The 24,398-nt window shown below is 33.6% G+C and overlaps 1 protein-coding gene across 2 annotated transcripts; it reads left to right on the forward strand.

Annotated features, from left to right (window-relative positions):
* Positions 1-520: 520 nt before the first annotated feature.
* LOC121374231 (SKI/DACH domain-containing protein 1-like) lies at positions 521-12,502 on the forward strand. Of its 2 annotated transcripts, none has more exons than XM_041501228.1 (3): positions 521-604; positions 8,729-8,872; positions 10,357-12,502. In XM_041501228.1, the coding sequence occupies exon 3, from the start codon at positions 10,400-10,402 to the stop codon at positions 11,114-11,116; it is 717 nt and encodes a 238-aa protein (XP_041357162.1). In that variant the 5' UTR covers positions 521-604; positions 8,729-8,872; positions 10,357-10,399; the 3' UTR covers positions 11,117-12,502. The 2 variants fall into 2 exon arrangements, with proteins under 2 accessions (XP_041357162.1, XP_041357163.1); XM_041501229.1 differs by lacking the exon at positions 521-604 and adding an exon at positions 5,950-5,970.
* Positions 12,503-24,398: the final 11,896 nt, after the last annotated feature.

Raw genomic sequence — 24,398 nt, forward strand, 5'->3', positions numbered from 1 at the left:
CGTATGTGTTTGGTTACAGGCTAAGGAGTAGGCCTACAAAACGAGTCCCAGAAAACGTAGAAGTGACAGACCCTAATTTTTAAACACTGAATATTTGTCACTATATTAGATCCATTTTTGATAACTGAAATCAGACTTCACTGTGTTGTTTAGATAGGCCTATTGCATTTCCATGAAGTCGAAGTGTCTCAGGTGATCTTTGTGTTTCTACTAGTAATACCACGGATTTATAAATGTTTCCTATGTTTCAAAACGTATGTCTCCGAGAGAAATAACGGAAGCTTTAGCCAAACGTACTGTCCATGTTCATGGGTTGAAACTATAGTGTCACCTAGCTGATAATGAACACATGCAGCTATATTTTATGGAGTACATAATAATTTGAGCCCATCTAATGTAAAACCATTTAATTAACTTGCGATAATTATCCTTACAGTCAAGTATTGACGATGTACCTGTTGTGTTGTTTGCTGTTCTTTGTGGAGTTTACCGAAATACATAGGGGTCTCTGTCATTCGAGAAGAAATTTACAAAGAGTAACAAAGACCGGAAGTACTTTCCTAAACAAAAGTCTTGCCGTCTTCATTGATTAACAATTATTTTGGTAAGTTATCGATAGCAGTATTAATAAAGGCTGTACGCAGTATTTATCTAAGTAGTTCATCTACATGAAGTAAAACATAAAATCTGAAACAAGACACTGACAGTGTGGGTGGTTGGATATTTAACTGGTCCTTGCCGCTCATTTGATTGGTACGTTGTTAGATCCGCATATTTTTTCAGAGCACCGCAGTAATATATTAAACGTTTATTGCTTCCGTGGTTTTAAATAATTGACATATTTTACCTCCTAATAATTGTGTAATCTTAATAAGAATGTATATTATGGAGTAAAATGTAGTTTGAGCTACTACCAACACAACAACATTGAGTGGGGTTATAGCGAAAACGGAACCGTGCCAAAACGGCCCCAGGCGAAAACGGAACCAAATTGAACGGAACCTATGTTGGCTAAAACGGTACCAAAATCTGTGAACAAAATCGATGGCTAAAACGGCACCGAAATCAAAACCTATTTATCTCGCATTCCCAATGAGAAAACAATATATGCTATTATAACATGATTGCTCATAGTTCATTTTTATGTGAATTAAATAAATGAAATTGTTTATATACATGCGTGTTGTTATTTTTGGGCTACATAGTAAGGGCCTCGATTAGTGACGTCAAGCATCATCTTAGCACGTGCTCAAGCTAAAAATAACAGTTGTACTGAAGGCACTAATTTACTCTATTACCTTTTTAAACACAGCAACAACTAACAGATCTCATGAAGGAAGTCGGACGTAATAAAGTAAAATGATGTTTATTTATTTCCAAAACAAGCAATCGATTGTTGTGTACTTAACCAAGCAAGCCCGGCAAGGCTGTGCAGTGAACATCGTGAGCTTTGATGTTTTGTCTGCGACACTCCGGCTAGACGGAATCGGTGATGGGGATTAACAATTAGCAATACGGGTGTAATTCTAGTAACTTAAATGCTTGATAATCAACAGTCTACAGTAATAACAACTCAAAAGATTTGGTAAGTGTTAATTCCTATTGTAGTACAATCCACGGTTTCACATGTTGAATAATACGATTTTGACCGGCTTTATTCGGCAATAAACCTAAGTCATGATTTTTCATTTTTCTCTCTCTCTCTCTATTATGTGTGGTTCCGTTTTAGCCAATACAGTGAGGTGCCGTTATAGCCACAATCAGTTCCGTTTTCGCCAACAAAAATGGTTCCGTTTTGGTAGTGGTTCCGTTTTAGCCTGATCCCATTGAGTGCACAGTACTAATATTCTAACGTCCGAACCAAATTGTACGATAAATTGTTCTTCTACATTTAATAACTGTTTAAATATCCCCCACGTTTTGTCCAGACAGAAATTGTGAAAACATTGACATATATTCCACATACTAGGATGTAACCATGTCACATATATCGATTTCGCTGAGATCTCACAGGACAAAAAGCATGTAATTTTTGGCCCTCTGCCATTTTTAAATCAATCTTGTTTTTTTTAGAAACCTCTTCCAATTCCAAAGGGCAAAGGGGTGGAAACCTCCAAAGTATGTGACCTAATTAATATGATGTCATGCCTATATCATAACACACCACGTTTTGTCCAGACAGAAATTGTGAAAACATTGACATATATTCCACATACTAGGATGTAACCATGTCACATATATCGATTTCGCTGAGATCTCACAGGACAAAAAGCATGTAATTTTTGGCCCTCTGCCATTTTTAAATCAATCTTGTTTTTTTTAGAAACCTCTTCCAATTCCAAAGGGCAAAGGGGTGGAAACCTCCAAAGTATGTGACCTAATTAATATGATGTCATGCCTATATCATAACACGTCATGCCGTTGTTAGATTGTGTCACATCCTTCCACCCATCTTGGAGAATTCTCGAAAACGAACATACGGGTATTTCGACCCCTGGCAGCCATTGTTTATCACGTGACGTGGTGAAACTTTTCCTTAGTTACCTATGGTTTGATAGTAAAATGAGGCAACTTTCATCGATAATTTACAGCAGTTAACGGCCAAGATGCCTTCAGAATGTTGTGCAGTTGGCTGCATAGATCATAACATGATGTTATAACAAATATTGTTTTATAAATTTCGAAAAGATAAGACCAGACGTCGCTTCTGGGTAGATGCACTAAAACGTGACAAACCTGATGGAACGCCATGGCTTCCCACACAGAATGTGACTACATTGAGTTCAATATTGTTGCTTGTCGACACTAACCTACGTTAATAGCAACTGAATGGTTAAAGCATACGCAATGATAAAATTTCCACATTATACTATAAATAATATAAACACAATTCCATCGACATCCGTGAAAAAAAGAAATGGATGCATCCAGTTCTTGAATAAAGAGTAGGCCTATACTCGTTTTATCATCAAATTTGTGTGGTCTTCATTTTTCATTTAATCTAATTTTATAGTAACTTGGACATTCTCTATACTTGTATTTATTTTGTCATACTTCGGTTACTACATCTTATTTATTTATTTATTTTTAAATTTTAAAATAAAAGTATATGCCGTTAAATTACATATATAATAATTATAATATAAGTTCTTGCTTAAACTTTAATTTTTTTTTTTTTTTTTTTGCAAATGTGTCTGTAGCAGGCCTGCAGTACAAAAATATAGGTTGTTTTCTTCTACTCTCTCTCTCTCTCTCTATATATATATATATATATATATATATATATATCTGGCTTCTCCCCCCACCCCTCCCAAGATTGTCCCTACTACTAGAGATTTTGCCCCCTCCCTCACTCCAGATATTGTTCTTATGGACATGTAATAGCCCAAATGTATAATGTATTAAACAAAAAAGGTATACTTGTATCTCTGAACCAAAATAATGGACTGTTTAGTATTTACTTGGTTCAGACGGAAAATGTATGTGTGCCCTTGTGTCAGAATATATAGATATATAATAAAAGAAAACGAATGTACAGTATGTATGTGTATGCAGGGCTTCTAGATTATGGTAGCCCTCTCCCATGGCTAGTGTTATTCAATGTTGGGCTAGTAAACAACTAATATTACCATGCCAAACGGCTAGTGAAAACAAAAGTTTTTAAATGCTGCATTTCAGTCTTATTTTTTAAATATGAATATCCTGTAACAAACTCCCACCCCCCCCCCCCCCCCCCCCCCACCCCACCCTATCTTAGTGTGTTTAAGCTCCATCTCCCTCTTTAGGTGACATATCCGATTATTACTGTTAATTAGTAAAATTTTATTTACTTAAAGTAAAGTAGGACTAGTGGATTTTTAATCGTGGCTAGTAAATTACTGATCCCATGGCTAGTGAATTTTATAAAAATTCTAAAGCCCTGGTGTATGTATTTAAAACAATTTTAAAGAAATATTTCTTTAAAATTGTGTTATATATATGTGTGTGCGCGCGCGTGTGTGTGTGTGTACAATCTGCTTCAGTAATTACCTGCAATAAAATGGTCATCTGCCATATCTGATATTTGTTTTCCTTTCTGAAAACACTGACATGGAGAATAATATATTATTTAACCATCTCATTCATACATTTTCCTTTAATATGCTATTTAAGTGCATCTATACAAGAGGTAATTTAACCCAGGTTAAAAGCAACTTAGGTTAAATATGTGTAGTATAGCAGAAGGCATATTGATATAGATTAGTTTACTAACAGTCATGATATTTGCCTCCATCTCCATTCTCCAGTTGTATATTATCAAAAATTAGTTTTGTACTTATTACTAAAATGTTAATTGCAATAACAATTCCAATACACAGCACAAGACTGAGCAAGAAAATATCTGCAGTATCCACTGACTAGATATAAAACAACACCAATATCAACATATATATATATATATATATATATTTAACCATTATTTTCCATAAGTTTTTGTGTTTTATTAATAAATATACCATGTTACACCCTATTATTAAAATATTTGTATGCTTGTTTGATGAAGTAGCACTATTTTTAGTAGGTTGTAGACCGTGACATTAAAATAACTGAGGGGAGTTATTAATTGCTCCCCTAACTTAGATTATGGGGAGCAATTTAAAATATTATTAATATTCATATACCAAAGGGAGCTATATATTATTCTCCTTCAACTAATCTCAGGGGAGTGATGGGTAGCTAGAGAGAGATATAACTCCCCTTAGACGACATGGTCTGAGGTTGGCTATATTTTATTATTGCTATTTTCTTTTCGCCTGCATTCAATTTCAACCAGTAAGGAAGACCAACATCATGAGATAATTTCACAATCTGTAAAAACTAAATCATTTCATTATTTCAAGAAACTGTTGTTGTTTTTTTAAAAGTATAAAAGAATGTATTCAGTGGAACATTTTCACTGTTGCCATTACATCTGTATAATAAGAATGACAATAATAATACTGTAATTTAATTGTTTTAATTATTACAATCTATATGGAAATAAAATAATTATGTTAAATCATAAAAATTATTATCTTGAATCATGCATACAATTATTATTATATATACAAATTATATATTTTGTAGCCCACATCATAATTATTATATTAATAATTATCTTATCATTTCAAAGTTGTTAAAATTTATATTTAATAATACCAGAAAATTGCATCAAAAAAAATTATATTCTGCCCAAACTGCCTCTAGTCAGGTCCCCTCGACATACAAGCTATACAGAAACACGTTGGTAATAAATATAGATTGTACTAATTCAGATTCCTGTTGTTCGTTTCTCTTATATGACAATCCAAGCTGCTATAATACTCCTAAGACATGCTGCAACTATGTGTTAGCTACAGAAAATAAATGACAATATGCAAGGCATGCAAAAAGTTAATTTAATAACTTTATTCTATGTAAAACAGTAATCACTAAGGCTTTGCTTCACCTCCAAAGACCCGGATGATCGGTAACTAGGCCGTGTGACGTCACACCGGTTCCGAGAATATTCCATAAAAAAGCAACATGTCATCCTACCTGTTTTTTGTCTAATTAGATTTTAGCAGTATTATTGTAAAGTTACTATATTATACATGGAATTAGTGTTATTGCAATGTTCCTTTCACTATTTCTGTCAAGTGTCAGGACAAAATGTTGGGGAAATCTTAAAAGATAATTAAAGACAATATTTCAAAATCTTAGGTAACCGGAAATCATTTTTCATGTGAGTTTTACTTAGCTAACCGATTGTTCGGTTACTTGAATATAGTTCTAACCGATGAGTTAGGCCTACGAAATCCTAAAACACTTGACCTACATTTCTGTGCTACATTTAATTTTAGAATGTAATTGTTCATCACATAACCGATAGGCGGTTCTTGTGATTTTAAAGTTGCTGAACCGTTACACGAACAGAACAGAGTTCTTGTGAAATATTGTGCCCTGTTAAAGGTACGAGAGTAATTTATCGATGTTGTTAACAATGTAGTTCAGACAGGAATGTGTGACAGATTCTCCATTTGGACCCAGCTCCTTCCACTTTTATAACAATGTAGGCCAAGGTTCTATAATCCATAGCCTTTGAGATTATTGTTTGTTTGCTATTAAATGCTGAATATCTGTTTTGATCTACATGTAGGTCTTCTTTTAGTAAAGGGAATTATGTTGCGGATGGAACAACTGAAATTGTTGCACTCGCCAATTGCGAATTTCAGGAACAATTGGCAAATTTTATTTTGATTTGGTGAAAACATTTCATGTAATAATTGGTATTTTGTTGAAATATAACAGTGGATTTTGATTTGGTGAAAACATTTCATGTAATAATTGGTATTTTGTTGAAATGTAACAGTGGATTTTAATTTGGTGAAAACATTTCATGTAATAATTGGTATATTTTTTTTAAAATAACAGTGGATTTTGATATTTTTTTTAAAATAACAGTGGGATTTTGATTTGGTGAAAACATTTCATGTAATAATTGGTATTTTGTTGAAAAATAACAGTGGATTTTGATTTGGTGAAAACATTTCATGTAATAATTGGTATTTTGTTGAAAAATAACAGTGGATTTTGATTTGGTGAAAACATTTCATGTAATAATTGGTATTTTGTTGAAATATAACAGTGGATTTTGATTTGGTGAAAACATTTCATGTAATAATTGGTATTTTGTTGAAAAATAACAGTGGATTTTGATTTGGTGAAAACATTTCATGTAATAATTGGTATTTTGTTGAAATATAACAGTGGATTTTGTTGAAATATAACAGTGGATTTTGTTGAAATATAACGGTGGATTTTGCATATTTGAAGATAATTTGGCGAAGTGTTTTGCTCACCCAGAGCTAGCCATGGCACTACAACTAAAAACTCCTAATGAAAAACTAAAACAAATTGCAAACAAACTGGTGTACGTCAATTAATAACAATTTCAAGATATCTAAGATATTTGTAAGCAATTGCCTAATGTTCTTTTATTTCTATCTTCAGATGGATCGATCGCATTGATATCACTAGTTGATAAATCTAGTTTTGTTTTTATGAAGGTGGTGTAAATATTATTTAGCACTCAAGATAGATAATTCTAATGATGAACACTCCTTCCAAATGTTTTTTTTATAAGCGGTGATATCCCTAATAACATTAAGTTTTTAATCTTTTATTAGAAATTGGCGAATAAACAAAGGACAATTCTTTTTTTTAGATATGACCAGTTAAATCTGCAATTGATGACAAAATATTGCACGACAATAAGTGGACACAAAAAACAAACGCTGATCTATCATATGACAAATTCAGTGGCTTCAGCTGGAGATTGTCGACAAGATAAAAATAAAATAAATATGTTTTCATTGTTTAAATAAAATACACTTTTATTGTGTATACATAAGAAACAAGCAAATGGACACTGGTGTGGAACTTAAATAGAGGCTGTTAGAAAAAGGGGTGCATAATCCCTGTATAATCCCGTTTTTAATGACTCTTATTGCATAGTTGGAAGCAGCAATATGCAAAAACTCATTTCATAACTTCCATATCAAAGTTATTAAAAAAACATTTGGTGTTAAAAGGTTATACATGGGAAAAGTCATTAGTAAAACATATTTAAAAAAAAAAGAAGTAAAAGTTACTTTCAATTTGTTAATGGTATTCTTGTCTTTTCCATGTTATGAATATGTCCTCTAAGTAATATTTTAGTGGGGGAAAACAATTAAGAATGATACTACTCTTTATTACAGGGCTCAAATGTAAGAATTTGTCTTCCATGGCGATTTTTAAAAGAACTGCTGTGGTCAAAAAGGCCCACCAATGGCAATTTTAAGCAATGTTTTTTTAAGTGACTTTGCCACAAATAAACTTGAATGAAATGTTATTGTGCTGTATGAAGACATTTTAAACGTGCAAATATTAAATACTGGTAGATAATGTATACCAGGTGTATACATATTGCCATTGTTGAGGAGTTTTACCAACGACACAAAAGTGCCATCAGTTCAGTTCGAGCCCTGTTATTATGTATATAAATGCAAATACATGTATACATTTTGATCTCTTTTTCTGTAATATATACATGTGTATAAAAGTTAAAATACCTAACTGCTGAATTACCTGACAACATAGTGCACATCTTAACTGACCAAAATAATGAGAGAGAAACATTCTTCACGGCACAAATACCATAGAAGATTGTGTAATTATACAGAAGTAATCATTTAGTGATAAATGAAGTTTTGTGGTTTGATATTTTGGTTAAATTGTAATAAATATGTTGGCTCCCTCAAACGTAAATGTCTCCCAACATGACTCATCCTGGGGGTCAGTTGGCCCTGGACATTAGGAGAATATTTCAACCCTGTGCAGTAAGAAATAATTAGATAAAAACTAACAGTATAAAACCTATTACATTAATTAACTAGGTTCAGTAACACTGAGGTGAAATACGGTTGAGAAGGTAAGTTGCAGTTATTGACAATTTTGATCAAGGCATTTTATTTACACTGATTTTATGTTATGTGGTATATTAAGTTTAACTGTTGGGTGAAGACTTCAGTCATTATGGATAGCATTCTTTACCTTTTGTTTGTCAATAGTTATTGTTTTGTACATGTTATATTTGTTTTATAATTTAGATTTAAACTTTAGAATTTTTTAAAGTAGGAATGTTCAGTGATAAAAGACTTCATATATTTGGGGGTTTTCTCTTCAGGAATTTAACATTGACAAAGCATAGCCATGCCTAGGCCGAAACGAAAGAGAAATGAACCGAAACAGGCCGAAACAGCACAGCCTAAAGATGAACCTCCCAAGCGGAAACACAAAGCTAAAGTGACCAAAGCCGAAGTTCAGGAAGGTGTGTTTTGCATCAAGGTTATTAGACCCCTACCGACCCGTCAAACTGGAGGGGACTATAGGTTTCACATCCATCCTTCTGTCTGTCTCTGTCCCACCAGGTTTCCGGGTGGGTTTTTGGAATGTCTTGAGATATTTAACTGAAATTTTGTGTATAGCTTTATCATGTACTGTTACAGATCAAGTTTGACTTCCATGGCGATTTACTCATTTTAGACGGAGTTATGGCCTTTGAATTTAGGAATTACGAAAATGAGTTTTCTGGACTTTTTTTTCAGAAAGCCTTGAGATATTGACGTGAAATTTTGTGTATACCTTTATCATATACTGTTACTGATCAAGTTTAACTTTCATGGTGATTTACCCACTTTTCACAGAAGTGTGGCCCTTGAATTTAGAAGATACCAAAAAAAATTGGGTTCGGTAGGGGACATGTATTGCTTTAGCAGTTCTATCAAAATGCTTGTTTTATATTACAAAATACAACCAAGTCAACAGAACCTCTTTAGATAATGATGAATTATGCCTGTAAAGTGTAATGTATGTGAAGTTTAATTTAGTCTTATAAAACCTGAGTCTATAAAAATGTTTTTAGTCATGTCACACACATGTAATTTGTATGTGCTGTCATGACGTTAATTGTCTAAACCTTATTATGAGAGAGTCTGGACTTCCAAAGTTTTATATGTATGGGTTCTGTTTACCAGTTTTCCAGTTGCTGCTTGAGGATTATTTCCCTTTATTTTGTTGAAACTGAAATTGCCACTACATCTCCCCATACTATTTCACATTCAAGTACACTTATAATGAGCCTGTTAGTTTTCATTAACATCTGTTTAAGAGGCAGACATCGGTTTGTTTAACATGATATGTGGACATTATACATTTTCAAAAAAGTTCCAGCATTTACATCTATGGATTGATTTGTTAACACTGTCCAGCACACAACATTGTAGGCCAACGTGGCCTTGCCATTCAGGTTTCATTCTGGTGTGTTTAGGGGTTTGATTTTACATGTATCTGAAATTTGTAAACTTCTCAAAATGTTTATCATTTGTCTAGGATTTGACATGGTGAACATTCTGAAGTCTTATACTTCACCTAGACTTAACATTAAGGAAATAAATATTTAAATTTTTTTAATTCAAACTTCATTATGTTAGGGTTGAAGGGATCGAACCAACAAGCTTGAAAGACCAGAGGTTAGAAATAAACATACTATAGTCTGCTACCAAAAAAAATTTTGTAAATAATTTCAGTTTGGATTTACATAGAAAAGAAAAAGTGTTTTGGGAGTAACAGAAAATCACTATTTTTGCATGCATTTAATAAATTCAATAGTATGAAAAAAGGCATGTGGGAAGGACTATAGATGTTGTTAAAAATTACGGCTATTTTCTCCACCTCTGTGCTCTAGTGATTACAGAGGTGAAGGTAACACCATTTGACTGTATTTGTATGCTAGTTGTTTATTTGTAATTTCAGAAGAGAGGAAGAGGTAGCTCAGGACAGTTCTGTAGCCGATGACATGGAAGAAGAGGAGGAGGAGGAAGAAGAAGAAGAGGAGGAGGAGGAGGAGGAGGATCCTGGTGATGAAAGCGGTGGAGGCTCATCCGGAAGTAACTCCGGTAAAGACCCTGAAGACCGGTCGAACTCATCAACAAATCAAAACAAAGTTCCACCCGACAACTTGTACATCTGGAAGTGTGGCTACTGCAGCAGCTGGAGTGCGACAACATCCATCATTTCCGAGCACGCCAAGATTGTGCACTCGGCCAAGCCTAAATATGTGGTGTACCTAAGAGACAGACTTACGGAGTTGTGTGATGACAAGGTGTTGGAGGAGAACGGTGAGATTCACTCAGGAGCTGAAGGAGGCAACAACCCAACGGCTCTGAAGGACACGGTGGTTCTCCCGTTCTCTGTGAAACCCGAGTCAGATGATCCAGTGTCGGAGAACTCGTCCGAGTACACGGGCGTGGCGACCAACGGGCCGGCCGAGACTGTGTCCGTGAAACCGGAACCCGAGGACGACTACGAGGTGTACATCAACACGGACGGGGTCAAGGACGAGAAGGATGAGAAACCCAAGATCACGACGGAAGACGGGGCTGATAATGACGTCGATGATAGCCTTCCGCTAACATTTGCCAAACCCGAACCTGGCGACAGTGATAAACCGGCGCCTGGTGAACCGCTGGCAGTGCCACTTGACACTGATGGTATTAAACAAGAAGTGAACTAATTCACTTTTTTTTTTTTCCCCCCACACTATGTAATTTGGTGTTCTTTTGAGCAAGAAATATTTTTCATATATCAAGTGTTGACTAAACAATAACAATTTTGAAGAATATGGGGGGGGGGGGGGGGGGGGGGGGTCATTTAAAACAAAATATTGCTACCATGGTTGAAATATTTCAACATCGCTTTCATATTATCTGTGTAATAGTTAAGCAGACTTTTGAAAATCTGTAGTGTTACCCAACACCAGATCATAGTAGCAGTGCTCTTTACACAACAGATACAATAACAGTTGTAATAGCATGGTACACAAGTTGTATGATGGATGACATTTTACTGAAGTAACAAGTTGATGTTTTTGTATGCTGTCCAAAAATGTTTCTACAGATTTCCCAAGAGTGTCCAGACGACTGCTTCATATCCATACATGGTTCTATACCAGATTAGCCAAGGAACCCACCAAAGAATGATGCAACACATCCTGAAGTGACCATGTGACAAGTCTTCCCAAGAACTACCAACATTATCTTAAGTCATTTCGTTAAACATTTGGACCCAAAAATGTTAATAAAATGGTAACATTCATTGAAGAACTTATCTTCCCCAAAAGGCAGCAGGCATAGCTTATTTGTTTTAGCATTACTTGAGCATTTCAAATCTTGGTGTTTTCATTTCATAAGCTTTGGATTGGTTCAACTCGTGTCCTTTTTTTTTACATGGGCTAACAAAGCAGTTTTGTTGCATGTAAGAAGAAAAAAATGCAGTTAGTAGTAAGAACATTGAGACTAAAGGTATTTAATCAAATAGTTTTTCAGGTCACTTGATCAGCTAGAGGATATATGGAACTCGCCGTTGTATAAAACATTTGTTTGTACCAGTGTTATACCACCATTCCTTTCATTAATTAAAATTAGTTTGGGACATTTTACTATTTGGCACTTGGATGCGTAGAAAGGATTTGGGTCTGGCGAGGGTTAGGGTGGTTAGGATTATAAAATAAATTTTGTTCATATTCATTCATTCCGATTTTCCATGTTGAATCCTAACTGTAACAACACAGATTAGGATTACTGTTGACGGTTACAACATGTACTTCAAACACAAGACATTTTACAAGGCTGGCTTTGGCATTTTCCAATTGCAATAATGATTGGTAAATTTATTTTTAAATAGATATTTTGTTAGAAAATAACTGAGTTTCTACCATTTTTGAAGTTTAATAGATAATTTGGTCCAATTATTTTGCTCTCCCAGAGCCAGCCCAGGTTTTAGTTGTTAATTGTCATATTGGGTCATGAACACTTAAAAATCAATTTTTGTCGATTCATTAGTCATTTGCATTAGTGTAAACAAATAATCATTGGTTCTAATAAAAACAATATTAATTTCACTTGCCTTTTCTGGTCTTCTTACCCAATCAGATTGTAGTGTAGTACTTCGAGTAGATCTAGTGTTTAGGTGGAGAAATGCAGTTTAGTGGAGGAGTGCTCACATTAGGTGCGAGGTTCATAGAAGATCAATTGCCCAAATTGTTTTTAGTATGTTCCTAGCCTCAATCAGTGACCCACTAGTACATCAAAGGCCATGGTATGTGCTTTCCTGTGTGAGATTCTTGTTCCAGACTACTGCACAACTGGTATCGGTGAAATGGTGCATTAAAAAGATCCCTTGCTTGTAGTCTTGAGAGAGTATCCCATGGTGTGGCAGTAGGTAGATTATGTTCCAAAGTAGCTTGCACTTCCACGTGATGGATTGCACATGACACTGGTATCCGAGCTTGCACATTATAATCCAATGGGCAGCCCATACCTCAATAGATCTTTTAACATTACTCCTCCAACTAATACTTGCAACCATGTAAAAATTTAAAAACCTAAATGTGTTGGTACCATGTTTCTTTTCTTACTTTCTACACCAAGGGTCACAGATCTCCAACCAGCTTGACTCGGATAGGTCTGAATGAATTTATTGATTCTAGTTCGACTTATTTGTCCATAACATACATTTCCCAGTGATAAATTAAAAGGTAAAAAGTGGCTTTCTCTCACCTTTTCTGTGAAAACTAAAAACAAAACCTATTATTTGTGAGACCAAATTATCTGCCGTGTTATGGGAAGAAATTATCTACTTGAGAATGCAGCTTTAATTTGTACTATATTGAATGTGTTGATGGCTGGTGAACATTGGTGCTTCATCTGGTCATTTATCCTGGTGACTCCTACCCAGGACTGATGTGCTTCAAAAGTCAATCACAAGTTATATAAATCAACAACACATACACAGACATGGAGTACTTTACTGTTAAATGAAAATATTAAATGGAACATATTGAATTCAAAGGGATATAACTCATTCATCTCCCATTACATCATTTCTTAAAAAAAAAAAAAAAAAAAAAAAAAAAAGAACATTACATGTAAACAAGTAATACTAGCTAATAATGAGTAACACAATCATGAACAATGATTAAAGGTTGGTTTTGGCCAAGAACATTTAGTAGATGACTAACCAAGTCAAAGATTAAAAACTAATAAAAATGCACATGAAAGTATTGTAAAGTATAACTGATCAATTTACGGTAAAGTGATTTAGTAGAAACTGTAATCAGCCTTAACTCGGCATCAAATGATAGCAATATGGAAATGATAAATAACTGGGTGATGAGGTAGGATATCCTGTGACGACAACAATCAATACTCATCTAGGTATGACAATTATTCTCCTCATGCAATTCAACCTTCGTGAATGTTTCTTTTAAAAAAATCCACCTGATTAACTTCTAAAAATGTAGTGACTGTCAACATAACTCACAGGGATATTTCTACAATTATTAGTATATTTACCTAGTCCATACCGACTATACCCAACCCCTTCCCAATTTGGATTATTATAAACAATCTTAAAATGTATCAATCTATGCATCTATTAAACTAGTGTATTTTGTCAGTCATTCCAGTTTAATCAAAGTGTATTGTGTATATACATAATTACAATAAAACATTTAAATACTAATACATGGTTTTACATGTAAGTAAAAAGGTGCTATATAATAAAATAGCTAGATATATAAATTGTGTATATATAGTCAAATACATGTGTAAAACATTGGCGGACCCAGAGGGAAGTCACAGGGACTTGTGATCCCCTTCCCGCCCGTTTGAAATGCTCTTTTTAATGACTTAAAACATTTAATTTATCATCCACAACACTGCATTGCCTTGAAAATGAATCTTTATTTTCCAGGGTATAAGCCCCCAAACATTGTGACAGAGCTCGCTCTCTTTTAGAGCTCGGCTCTTTGCAGTTGGCAAATTTGGACATGCCCTTTTTAGAATTAGTCACCAATCCCTTTACATAATTCTGGACCCACCACTGGGGAAAAAAGGAACATACATTTGTACCGTAAATGAAATTATTGTGTATTAAAAAAGTCTTAACAACTGTCATAAAAAGATAAAGATAATTTTAAAACCCTCATACTATCAAAATAACTTGTGATGGGCAGTCTTCAAATCAAATTCTGAGTTAAATGAACATCTACCAAACAAGATGACAATTCTACAAATTTAATTCAAATGCTCAGAATAAAATCTTTAATACACCTGATTTTCAAGGTAGGAAAGAAAAAAAAAATTTGTTTATATTCAAAGAATGAACAAGGGGAAATAATTCCTTGATTATTTGTCGACTGCAACAGTCGACTGCAACATGAAATGCATTCAGTAATCTCCAACATTGTACTATGCTACAACTGGTGAAAATACAGATCTAGAAAAACTTGAACATACATGTAACATTCATCTAAGTTCTCACAATTAATTTATAATTAAAATGTCTCTCAGGTGTCGCAAAATTTTAAATCGAATCAAGTTTAATTTAGTCCAAAAATTCATCATTTGTCATTAAAGTTTAATCCAGAATCTAAATTCTAAACAAGTTACACCCACTGAGCTGGTATACATGCTTATAAAACTTTAAAGTCTAAACTGAACACTTCCACAAAATTCTCAGACTTTACATGCTATTTATGTGGGCAAAGTTTATCACTATAGTACTGTCAGAAATAGAATAAAAATTATTTTCGTCGATTATTTCTTACATATTGCAGGTCACAAGTAAATATTTTGTAAATATCTATTTAATGATAGTCTACCTAATTTAGCATTTACTTGTTTTGGCTCTCATTGATGTACAAGGTGGTGTTTACTCTTGAAATTAAAAGAAAAATGTCAGTGAACAGGTGATTTGTGCACTTTATTGGAACAGACTATAACACATTTTGGTCAATGTGTCAATTTCATTGCTGTTACAATATTTGAGGGACTGTTTCTGATGATGGTTTACCCCTATCCCTCTCCCAAACAAAATATTTGTAGTCATTTATAAGTAACTTTTTAGCAAAACTGTCAAGAACCATTATGAGTGATCCATTTTTCCAGTATTAAAGGTGCTATCTCAATGTTGCACAATGACAGCTACCGGTATTGCTAATAAAATAATTTTTATATATAAAATTTTGATTTAATATTTAAAGAAAACACCTTTAACAATATGCCCATAAATGATTATAAGAAATAATTTTATCTACTGGTAGAAAATACATTTTTATTGGAGAATCTTTATCACAGTTCGCACATAACTGATATAGCAGTTTAAATTGTTGCAAGATTGTGTAAATTTCTAATGTACTTATATTGAATTTATATTCAATAATTATGCTTGTCATAATTAATAATTTATGCTGCAATTTAAAATAATTAGTTTACTTGCAGTTTTAAATTAAAAGTTTGTTTATGGGTAAATGAAACTGACACATCGATCAAAATGTGTTATAGTCTGTTCCAATAAAGGTAACAAATCACCTGTTTACTGATATCTTTAGTTTAATTTCAAGAGTAAACACTATCTTGTACATCAATGAGAGCCCAAACAAGTAAATGCTAAATTAGGTACAGTATTATTGAATGTGTATTTACAAAATATTTACTTGTCAGTTTAATATGAAAGAAATAATCGACGAAAATAATTTTTATTCTATTTCCGACAGTACTTTAGTTAACACTTGGTGTCTAGAGGTTTATAAGCATGGATTCAGATCTCGAAACAAACATTACAGCACATTAATTTACCTACACCTAATGACACAACATATCAAATTCTAGCCAACTGTATTAAAATTGGGACATAAATATTTATACTTGGGAATTATCAAAAATGGTTAACTAGTCCATTGGACACCGTGACTTAGTTACTTCATATATTCAACACATTTTCACATTTGTATATATTTTTTAAACTCAACCCTTTCAACAGCTGACTGTCACTTTAATGGAAGTTGAAAGTAAACTATGATTTCAAGTAACTCTTCACATCTCAACTGTACTACTGTCATATCTCTCGTTGAACAATCTCAAGCCTCAAATTGACTGTGCCTCAGCCTACACCAAATAAATAAAAGTATGGTGCAGTTGATAACTGCTGCTTCTTTCAGCAAGTGAATGACCCATGTTTGTTACTTTCTACCTAGTCCTAGCTCATATTTCACATGGAAAAACTACATGTGGCAAATGAGTCAAATCTATTTAAAAGCTCACCATTTTGGGTAGACAAAAACTGATTAAAATTTTTTTTAAAGCTTCACTTTATATTCATATTTGTTATTGTGTACAAGACATGTTTATACCAGTGTATAGCTGGTTTTATCGGGATAAGTTTAGATTCAGTGTATAGCTGGTTTTATCGGGATAAGTTTAGATTCAGTGTATAGCTGGTTTTATCAGGATAAGTTTAGATTCAGTGTATAGATGGTTTTATCAGGATAAGTTTAGATTCAGCTTTAACTGGTTTTATCATGACAAGTTTAGATTCAGTGTATAGCTGGTTTTATCATGACAAGTTTAGATTCAGTGTATAGCTGGTTTTATCATGACAAGTTTAGATTCAGATTTAGCTGGTTTTATCATAAATTTAGATTCAGCTTTAGCTGCTTTTATGACAAGTTCAGATTCAGAGTATAGCTGTTTTTATGACAAGCTTAAGATTCAGATTTTGCTGGTTTTATGATGACAAGTTTAGATTCAGTGTACATGTATAGCTGGTTTTACCATGACTTTTACATTATTTGTATGACTGTTTTTATGACAAGTTTAGATTCAGTATACAGCTGGTTTTATAACAACAAGTTTAGATTATGTCTATAGCTGGTTTTATCACAACAGATTTAGATTATGGGTCTGGCTGGTTTTATGACAAGTTTAGATTTAGTATACAACTGGTTTTATAAGAACAAGTTTAGATTATGTGTATAACTAGTTTTATCACGACAAGTTTAGATTCTGTGTATAGCTGGTTTTATCACGACAAGTTTAGATTCTGTGTACAGCTAGTTTTTTCACGACAAGTTTAGATTCTGTGTATAGCTGGTTTTATAACAACAAGTTTAGATTCTGTGTATAGCTGGTTTTATAACAACAAGTTTAGATTCTGTGTACAGCTAGTTTTATCACAAGTTTAGATTCTGTGTATAGCTGGTTTTATAACAACAAGTTTTGATTCTGTGTATAGCTAGTTTTATCACGACAAGTTTAGATTCTGTGTATAGCTGGTTTTATAACAACAAGTTTAGATTCTGTGTATAGCTGGTTTTATAACAACAAGTTTAGATTCTGTGTACAGCTAGTTTTATCACAAGTTTAGATTCTGTGTATAGCTGGTTTTATAACAACAAGTTTTGATTCTGTGTATAGCTAGTTTTATCACAACATAGCTAGTTTTATCACAACAGATTTAGATTATGTGTATGGCTGGTTTTATCACAACAGATTTAGATTATGTGTATAGCTAGTTTTATGACAAGTTTAGATTCTGTGTATAGCTGGTTTTATAACAACAAGTTTTGATACTGTGTATAGCTAGTTTTATGACAAGTTTAGATTATGTGTATAGCTAGTTTTATGACAAGTTTAGATTCTGTGTATAGCTGGTTTTATAACAACAAGTTTTGATTCTGTGTATAGCTAGTTTTATCACGACAAGTTTAGATTCTGTGTATAGCTGGTTTTATAACAACAAGTTTAGATTCTGTGTATAGCTAGTTTTATCACAACAGATTTAGATTATGTGTATGGCTGGTTTTATCACAACAGATTTAGATTATGTGTATAGCTGGTTTTATGACAAGTTTAGATTTAGTATACAACTGGTTTTATAAGAACAAGTTTAGATTCTGTGTATAACTAGTTTTATCACGACAAGTTTAGATTCTGTGTACAGCTGGTTTTATCACGACAAGTTTAGATTCTGTGTATAGCTGGTTTTATCAAACAAGTTTAGATTCTGTGTATAGCTGGTTTTATCACGACAAGTTTAGATTCTGTGTATAGCTGGTTTTATCACAACAAGTTTAGATTCTGTGTATAGCTGGTTTTATAACAACAAGTTTAGATTCTGTGTATAGCTAGTTTTATCACAACAGATTTAGATTATGTGTATGGCTGGTTTTATCACAACAGATTTAGATTATGTGTATAGCTGGTTTTATGACAAGTTTAGATTTAGTATACAACAACAAGTTTTTCTGATTTTAGATTCTGTGTATAGCTAGTTTTATCACGACAAGTTTAGATTCTGTGTATAGCTAGTTTTATCACAACAGATTTAGATTATTTTGTGTATAGCTGGTTTTATCATGACAGATTTAGATTACTCTGTGTATAGATGGTTTTATCACGACAGATTTAGATTACTCTGTGTATAGCTGGTTTTATCACGACAGATTTAGATTACTCTGTGTATAGCTAGTTTTATCACTACAGATTTAGATTACTCTGTGTATAGATGGTTTTATCACGACAGATTTAGATTACTCTGTGTATACCTGGTTTTATCACGACAGATTTAGATTACTCTGTGTATAGCTGGTTTTATCACGACAGATTTAGATTATTCTGTGTATAGCTGGTTTTATCAGGACAGATTTAGATTATTCTGTGTATAGCTAGGTTTTATCATGACAGATTTAGATTATGGTTGGCTTTATGACAAGTTTAGATTCAATTTATGGCCTGCTTTTCAGTTCAGTTTCAAGTTTATCGATAAAATGTATGTACACCGTTCCTTTCCCATACACGTGTTGACATAATAATGTAGAATTTCCACTGGCAGCATAATTGAGAAGGTAATTGTCCAAATGTGTTTTACTAATTGTACAGGAACATGGACAACAATATCGGAGTTTTGAAGCTTACATGTTGATAAACTTTCTAGAGGAGAATCATCTAAAAAAATATAGGTTAATTAACATGGAATCGCCTTAATGGAAAGTGGGCCTCTAGCTGGGTTTATCATGACATGTTTAGATTCAGTATATATTTGGTTTTATGATTTCAAGTTTAGATTCAGTATATATTTGGTTTTATCATTTCAATTTTAGAATCAGTGTATATTTGGTTTTATCAGGACAGGTTTAGATTCAGTGTATATTTGGTTTTATCAGGACATGTTTAGATTCAGTGTATATTTGGTTTTATCATTTCAAGTTTAGATTCAGTGTATATTTGGTTTTATCATGACAAGTTTCGATTCAGTATATATTTGGTTTTATCAGTTCAAGTTTAGATTCAGTGTATATTTGGTTTTATCATTTCAAGTTTAGATTCAGTATATATTTGGTTTTATCAATTCAAGTTTAGATTCAGTGTATATTTGGTTTTATCATTTCAAGTTTAGATTCAGTATATATTTGGTTTTATCAGGACAGGTTTAGATTCAGTGTATATTTGGTTTTATCAGGACAGGTTTAATGTTGGCTCTGCATTAGGCTTCAGCTCCCAGTAGCCAGATAACATCTTGCGCAGGTGTTTCTCAGCAAAATGGTGGTGACAGAGTCGCGTTGCATTGGTGACCTTGAAGCCACGTTCGCCCTGCGGTCGGTTGATGAGCTGACACCACCTGGTCCGCTCCTTGTCACCTGGCGGGAATCGGAAGAAGTGTGTCTCATCTCGGAGCTCCCCTGCCTCGTCGTACTGCTTGTTGCTACAGCTACGGACGGCGCACTCGTAACCTTTACCCGTGACATTCTCCACCTCAGACTCAGATTCTTGGCTGTTCAGTTTCTGAAATAACAACAGGTACTTTGGTGTAATGAACAATTTCAATAGTAAATTATTAAACACGATGGCTCCAGTCTGTGTAAAACAAAGCTTTTTATTTTACCATTCATTTACACATTACTTAAAGCTGTTTGCTTAAATTATTAATTTTGGTAAATTTGATTAGCCCTGATGTTTATCACACTGGTAGCTTAAAATACATTTTATGCAAACAAAAAAGTAGGTTTGCATACTTCATAAACTATATTCCATAACTATTTGCATCAACAATACATGTAGTACCATTACTGTAAATGATAAAATATTGAGATCGTAAAATACATTGAAATCCAAATCTATAGAAATATTAGCAACATAAAGCATTAGCAACGTCGTCATATCAGATACTAATAAAAAATATTACAAGACTCCGTCATATGGGATAGAAAAAAGAACATCCGAGGTGATCGAAATTCTAACCACTGAGGGTGTACTTTTTCTATTCCACATGATCGCATATGATGGAGTCTTTTTCTCTCATTCATTTGGCAAATAAACCATTATTTTACACGAACAGACAAAGATGGCTGAACAAGTAACTTTTTTATTTGACCATTTTATCATAAATAAACTACACTTTCACATTTATCTTGTTTGTTTCATGTGTTAAATAAAATGTAACACTACAAATTAACAAGATAGCTTAATGAAGGTTTTAATAAAAAATTATTTTTATTTAAAACTGTGTCTAATGACCTCACGTCACCATCTCACATTAATAGGACGTCGTATATTACCAACGACGTCATGTTAATCAAGTGCGTGTGATATCCCATGTAGGATAGAAATTTCTTACATAGCTTTCTTTCATGGGATAGCCCTGTCCTACATACCTGAAGATGAGAGAATAAATAATCTTACATTGTAGGATCAGCTGAAATAATATTTTTTATTTACTTTGACATTACCTATACATCTTACAAACTTAAATTTAGTAGAAAATTGCAATAATGTGCTTGCTAACTAACTACATGTATTATGGTTAGCGATTATTTTGGTTTAATCAATAGCATGCAACCATTGTTGTGTTCAGTTAATCACTGAGACAACAGTGGCACAATTTGTTTTCCAAACAGTCTGTCGTAGACCTCTTTAATTTTAGCCTCATGAAATATTAGCCTCGCTAAATTCGCTGACATTTTATTCTCAATAATATTTCCTGATTTAGGTATGAGGTTTTGGGTCAACAAGTTCAATAAACAAGTATTAGTTTTACAGGTCAAAGCTTTATCTAAATACATGAATGGAGACTGCTGTCATTTTTGGAAAAGCAAGGAGTTTTCCACTGTACTACCCAGTGTTCTACACAACTGCTATATCAAAGACCGAGGTGCTTGAGTCATAGGATCGATTTCATTGGAGTTTTCCACCATACTAAACTGTCTTCTACACAACTGCTATATCAAAGACCGAGGTGCTTGAGTCGTAGGATCGATTTCATTGGAGTTTTCCACCATACTAAACTGTCTTCTACACAACTGCTATATCAAAGACCGAGGTGCTTGAGTCGTAGCTGTCTTCTACACAACTGCTATATCAAAGACCGAGGTGCTTGAGTCGTAGGATCGATTTCATTGGAGTTTTCCACCATACTAAACTGTCTTCTACACAACTGCTATATCAAAGACCGAGGTGCTTGAGTCGTAGGATCGATTTCATTGGAGTTTTCCACCATACTAAACTGTCTTCTACACAACTGCTATATCAAAGACCGAGGTGCTTGAGTCGTAGGATCGATTTCATTGGAGTTTTCCACCATACTAAACTGTCTTCTACACAACTGCTATATCAAAGACCGAGGTGCTTGAGTCGTAGGATCGATTTCATTGGAGTTTTCCACCATACTAAACTGTCTTCTACACAACTGCTATATCAAAGACCGAGGTGCTTGAATCGTAGGATCGATTTCACTGGAGTTTTCCACCATACTAAACAGTGTTCTACACAACTGCTATATCAAAGACTGCGGTGCTCTTGTCGTAGGATCGATTTCACTGGAGTTTTCAACTGTACTAAACAGTGTTCTACACAACCACTATATCAAAGACCATGATGCGTGCTGTCCTCTCGATCTATTGAAAAGTGCATATAAATGATCCATTGGTTCTAATGGGTTTTCTCTAAAAAAAACAAATCAGAATTCGCAAATGTTTGACATGATCCTACAGCCAATGATTAAGTACAGTAATAAATGTGAAACAGTGGTGTCATTTAAAAAACAAACGGTTTCAGGAGGGGGACGTACAGTTACACTCATCAGATAAGACGAGATGGGAAATGGATTGCAGCCACTCCATGGGCCACCCTTTTTCATTGGCATCAAGGGATCTTTTACATGCACCATCACACAGACAGAATAGTACATACTATTGCCTTTGTTGCCGAGCAAGTGTTCACCGACAAGAGATCAATCAGACCGACTATGCATCAAGAGACATTTTACCAATGGGCTACCGTCTTACCTCTCTATTATTAATCAGGCTTACGAAGGGTAATATTACATACCCTAAAATCTTGGAAATTAACAGATACATTTTAATATTTTTAGGAAAATTATAATAAAAGATCTGCTGCTTAAAATTTGTTAAAGGGACATACCCTAGTTTTTAAACACTAAGGCATGTTTTACTATTGGAGCCATTTCTGATAACTAAAACTATACTTTACTTAGATTTTATGTTTTTGGTCATCCTGGTGTTTTTAATGTCACAAAATGCATTTCTCATATTTTCAAAAACGCATGTGTGCCTGAGAAGTAACAGTTATGGAGTCGACCTTTAGTCTATTTTTAGAGGGTATATTTGTAGATTAACTAAACATAGTGTTAATTTTCATGGGTTGAAACTAGGGTCTGTCCCTTTAACTAAACTTAGTGTTAATTTTCATGGGTTGAAACTAGGGTCTGTCCCTTTAACTAAACTTAGTGTTAATTTCCATGGGCTGAAACTAGGGTCTGTCCCTTTAACTAAACTTAGTGTTAATTTTCATGGGTTGAAACTAGGGTCTGTCCCTTTAACTAAACTTAGTGTTAATTTTCATGGGCTGAAACTAGGGTCTGTCCCTTTAACTAAACTTAGTGTTAATTTTCATGGGTTGAAACTAGGGTCTGTCCCTTTAACTAAACATAGTGTTAATTTTCATGGGTTGAAACTAGGGTCTGTCCCTTTAAACGACATGACGTGCAGTGTCCCAATTTCAAAATGTTTCAAACAATAGAGGCACTTATAATCAGTTTTGTTTTTATTAGGTACCCTCAGATTATGTTCTGGCAGAAAGCCCATTGATGAAACATGTATGATGCTGTCAATATTAACTTAATATTTCTTGGTCTTAACAGCTTAGCCAGTCAGTGAAGGACACTACATGTCATATCCAAAAGCGGCAAATGAATTTATTGTCACTCGGTGATGTGTTGTATTTAATTTTACGATGTAGATATATGCAAGCTGTCCAGCACACCCTTATGAAAAAGTAGGAAAACAGAAGGAAAAAGTAGGACAAAAGTAGGACTGAAAACAAATGTGTTAAATCCAAAAAAGTGGTATTATTAACAAAACACTAACATTTTTAATGTGGTTCTCAGTTTATACCTGTATTTTCTGTTCTATCCAAAATAATATGAATCTTATGTAAGAGTCACGTTATACATTTATTTCAAATTATTGTACACTGTATTAATCAATATACATATTTACATGCATAGTTACATCATGGTGTAATTTTTAATATGTTGTGATTATATGGTGCCACAAATTGGGAGATATATCTTGCTGCAATTTTTTTTAATAATTTCCATAACTGTTTATAATAACACAAGTAATATGCACACTTTAACAGCAATTTGCGACATTTTGAAACAAAAAAGTAGGAAAAGTAGGAAAAACTTTTGAAGAAAAAGTAGGAAAAATAGGACAAAGACCAAAAAGTAGGAAAAGGTAGGAAAAGTAGGATTGCTGGACAGCCTGTATGTTGATAGTAACGTTGCATGTAGCAGCTTTAATCACATGTGTTAACAGTCTATAAGATGTCATTAAATGATGTTACGCACTTAGTGACTCAAACACAGATTAACCTGAAACATAAACATAGCCTACAATTCTAAAAAAAAAAAAAATTCTAAAAAATATAAGCAACACC

Source organism: Gigantopelta aegis, chromosome 6, assembly GCF_016097555.1.
Source record: "Gigantopelta aegis isolate Gae_Host chromosome 6, Gae_host_genome, whole genome shotgun sequence".
NCBI lineage: Eukaryota > Metazoa > Mollusca > Gastropoda > Neomphalida > Peltospiridae > Gigantopelta > Gigantopelta aegis.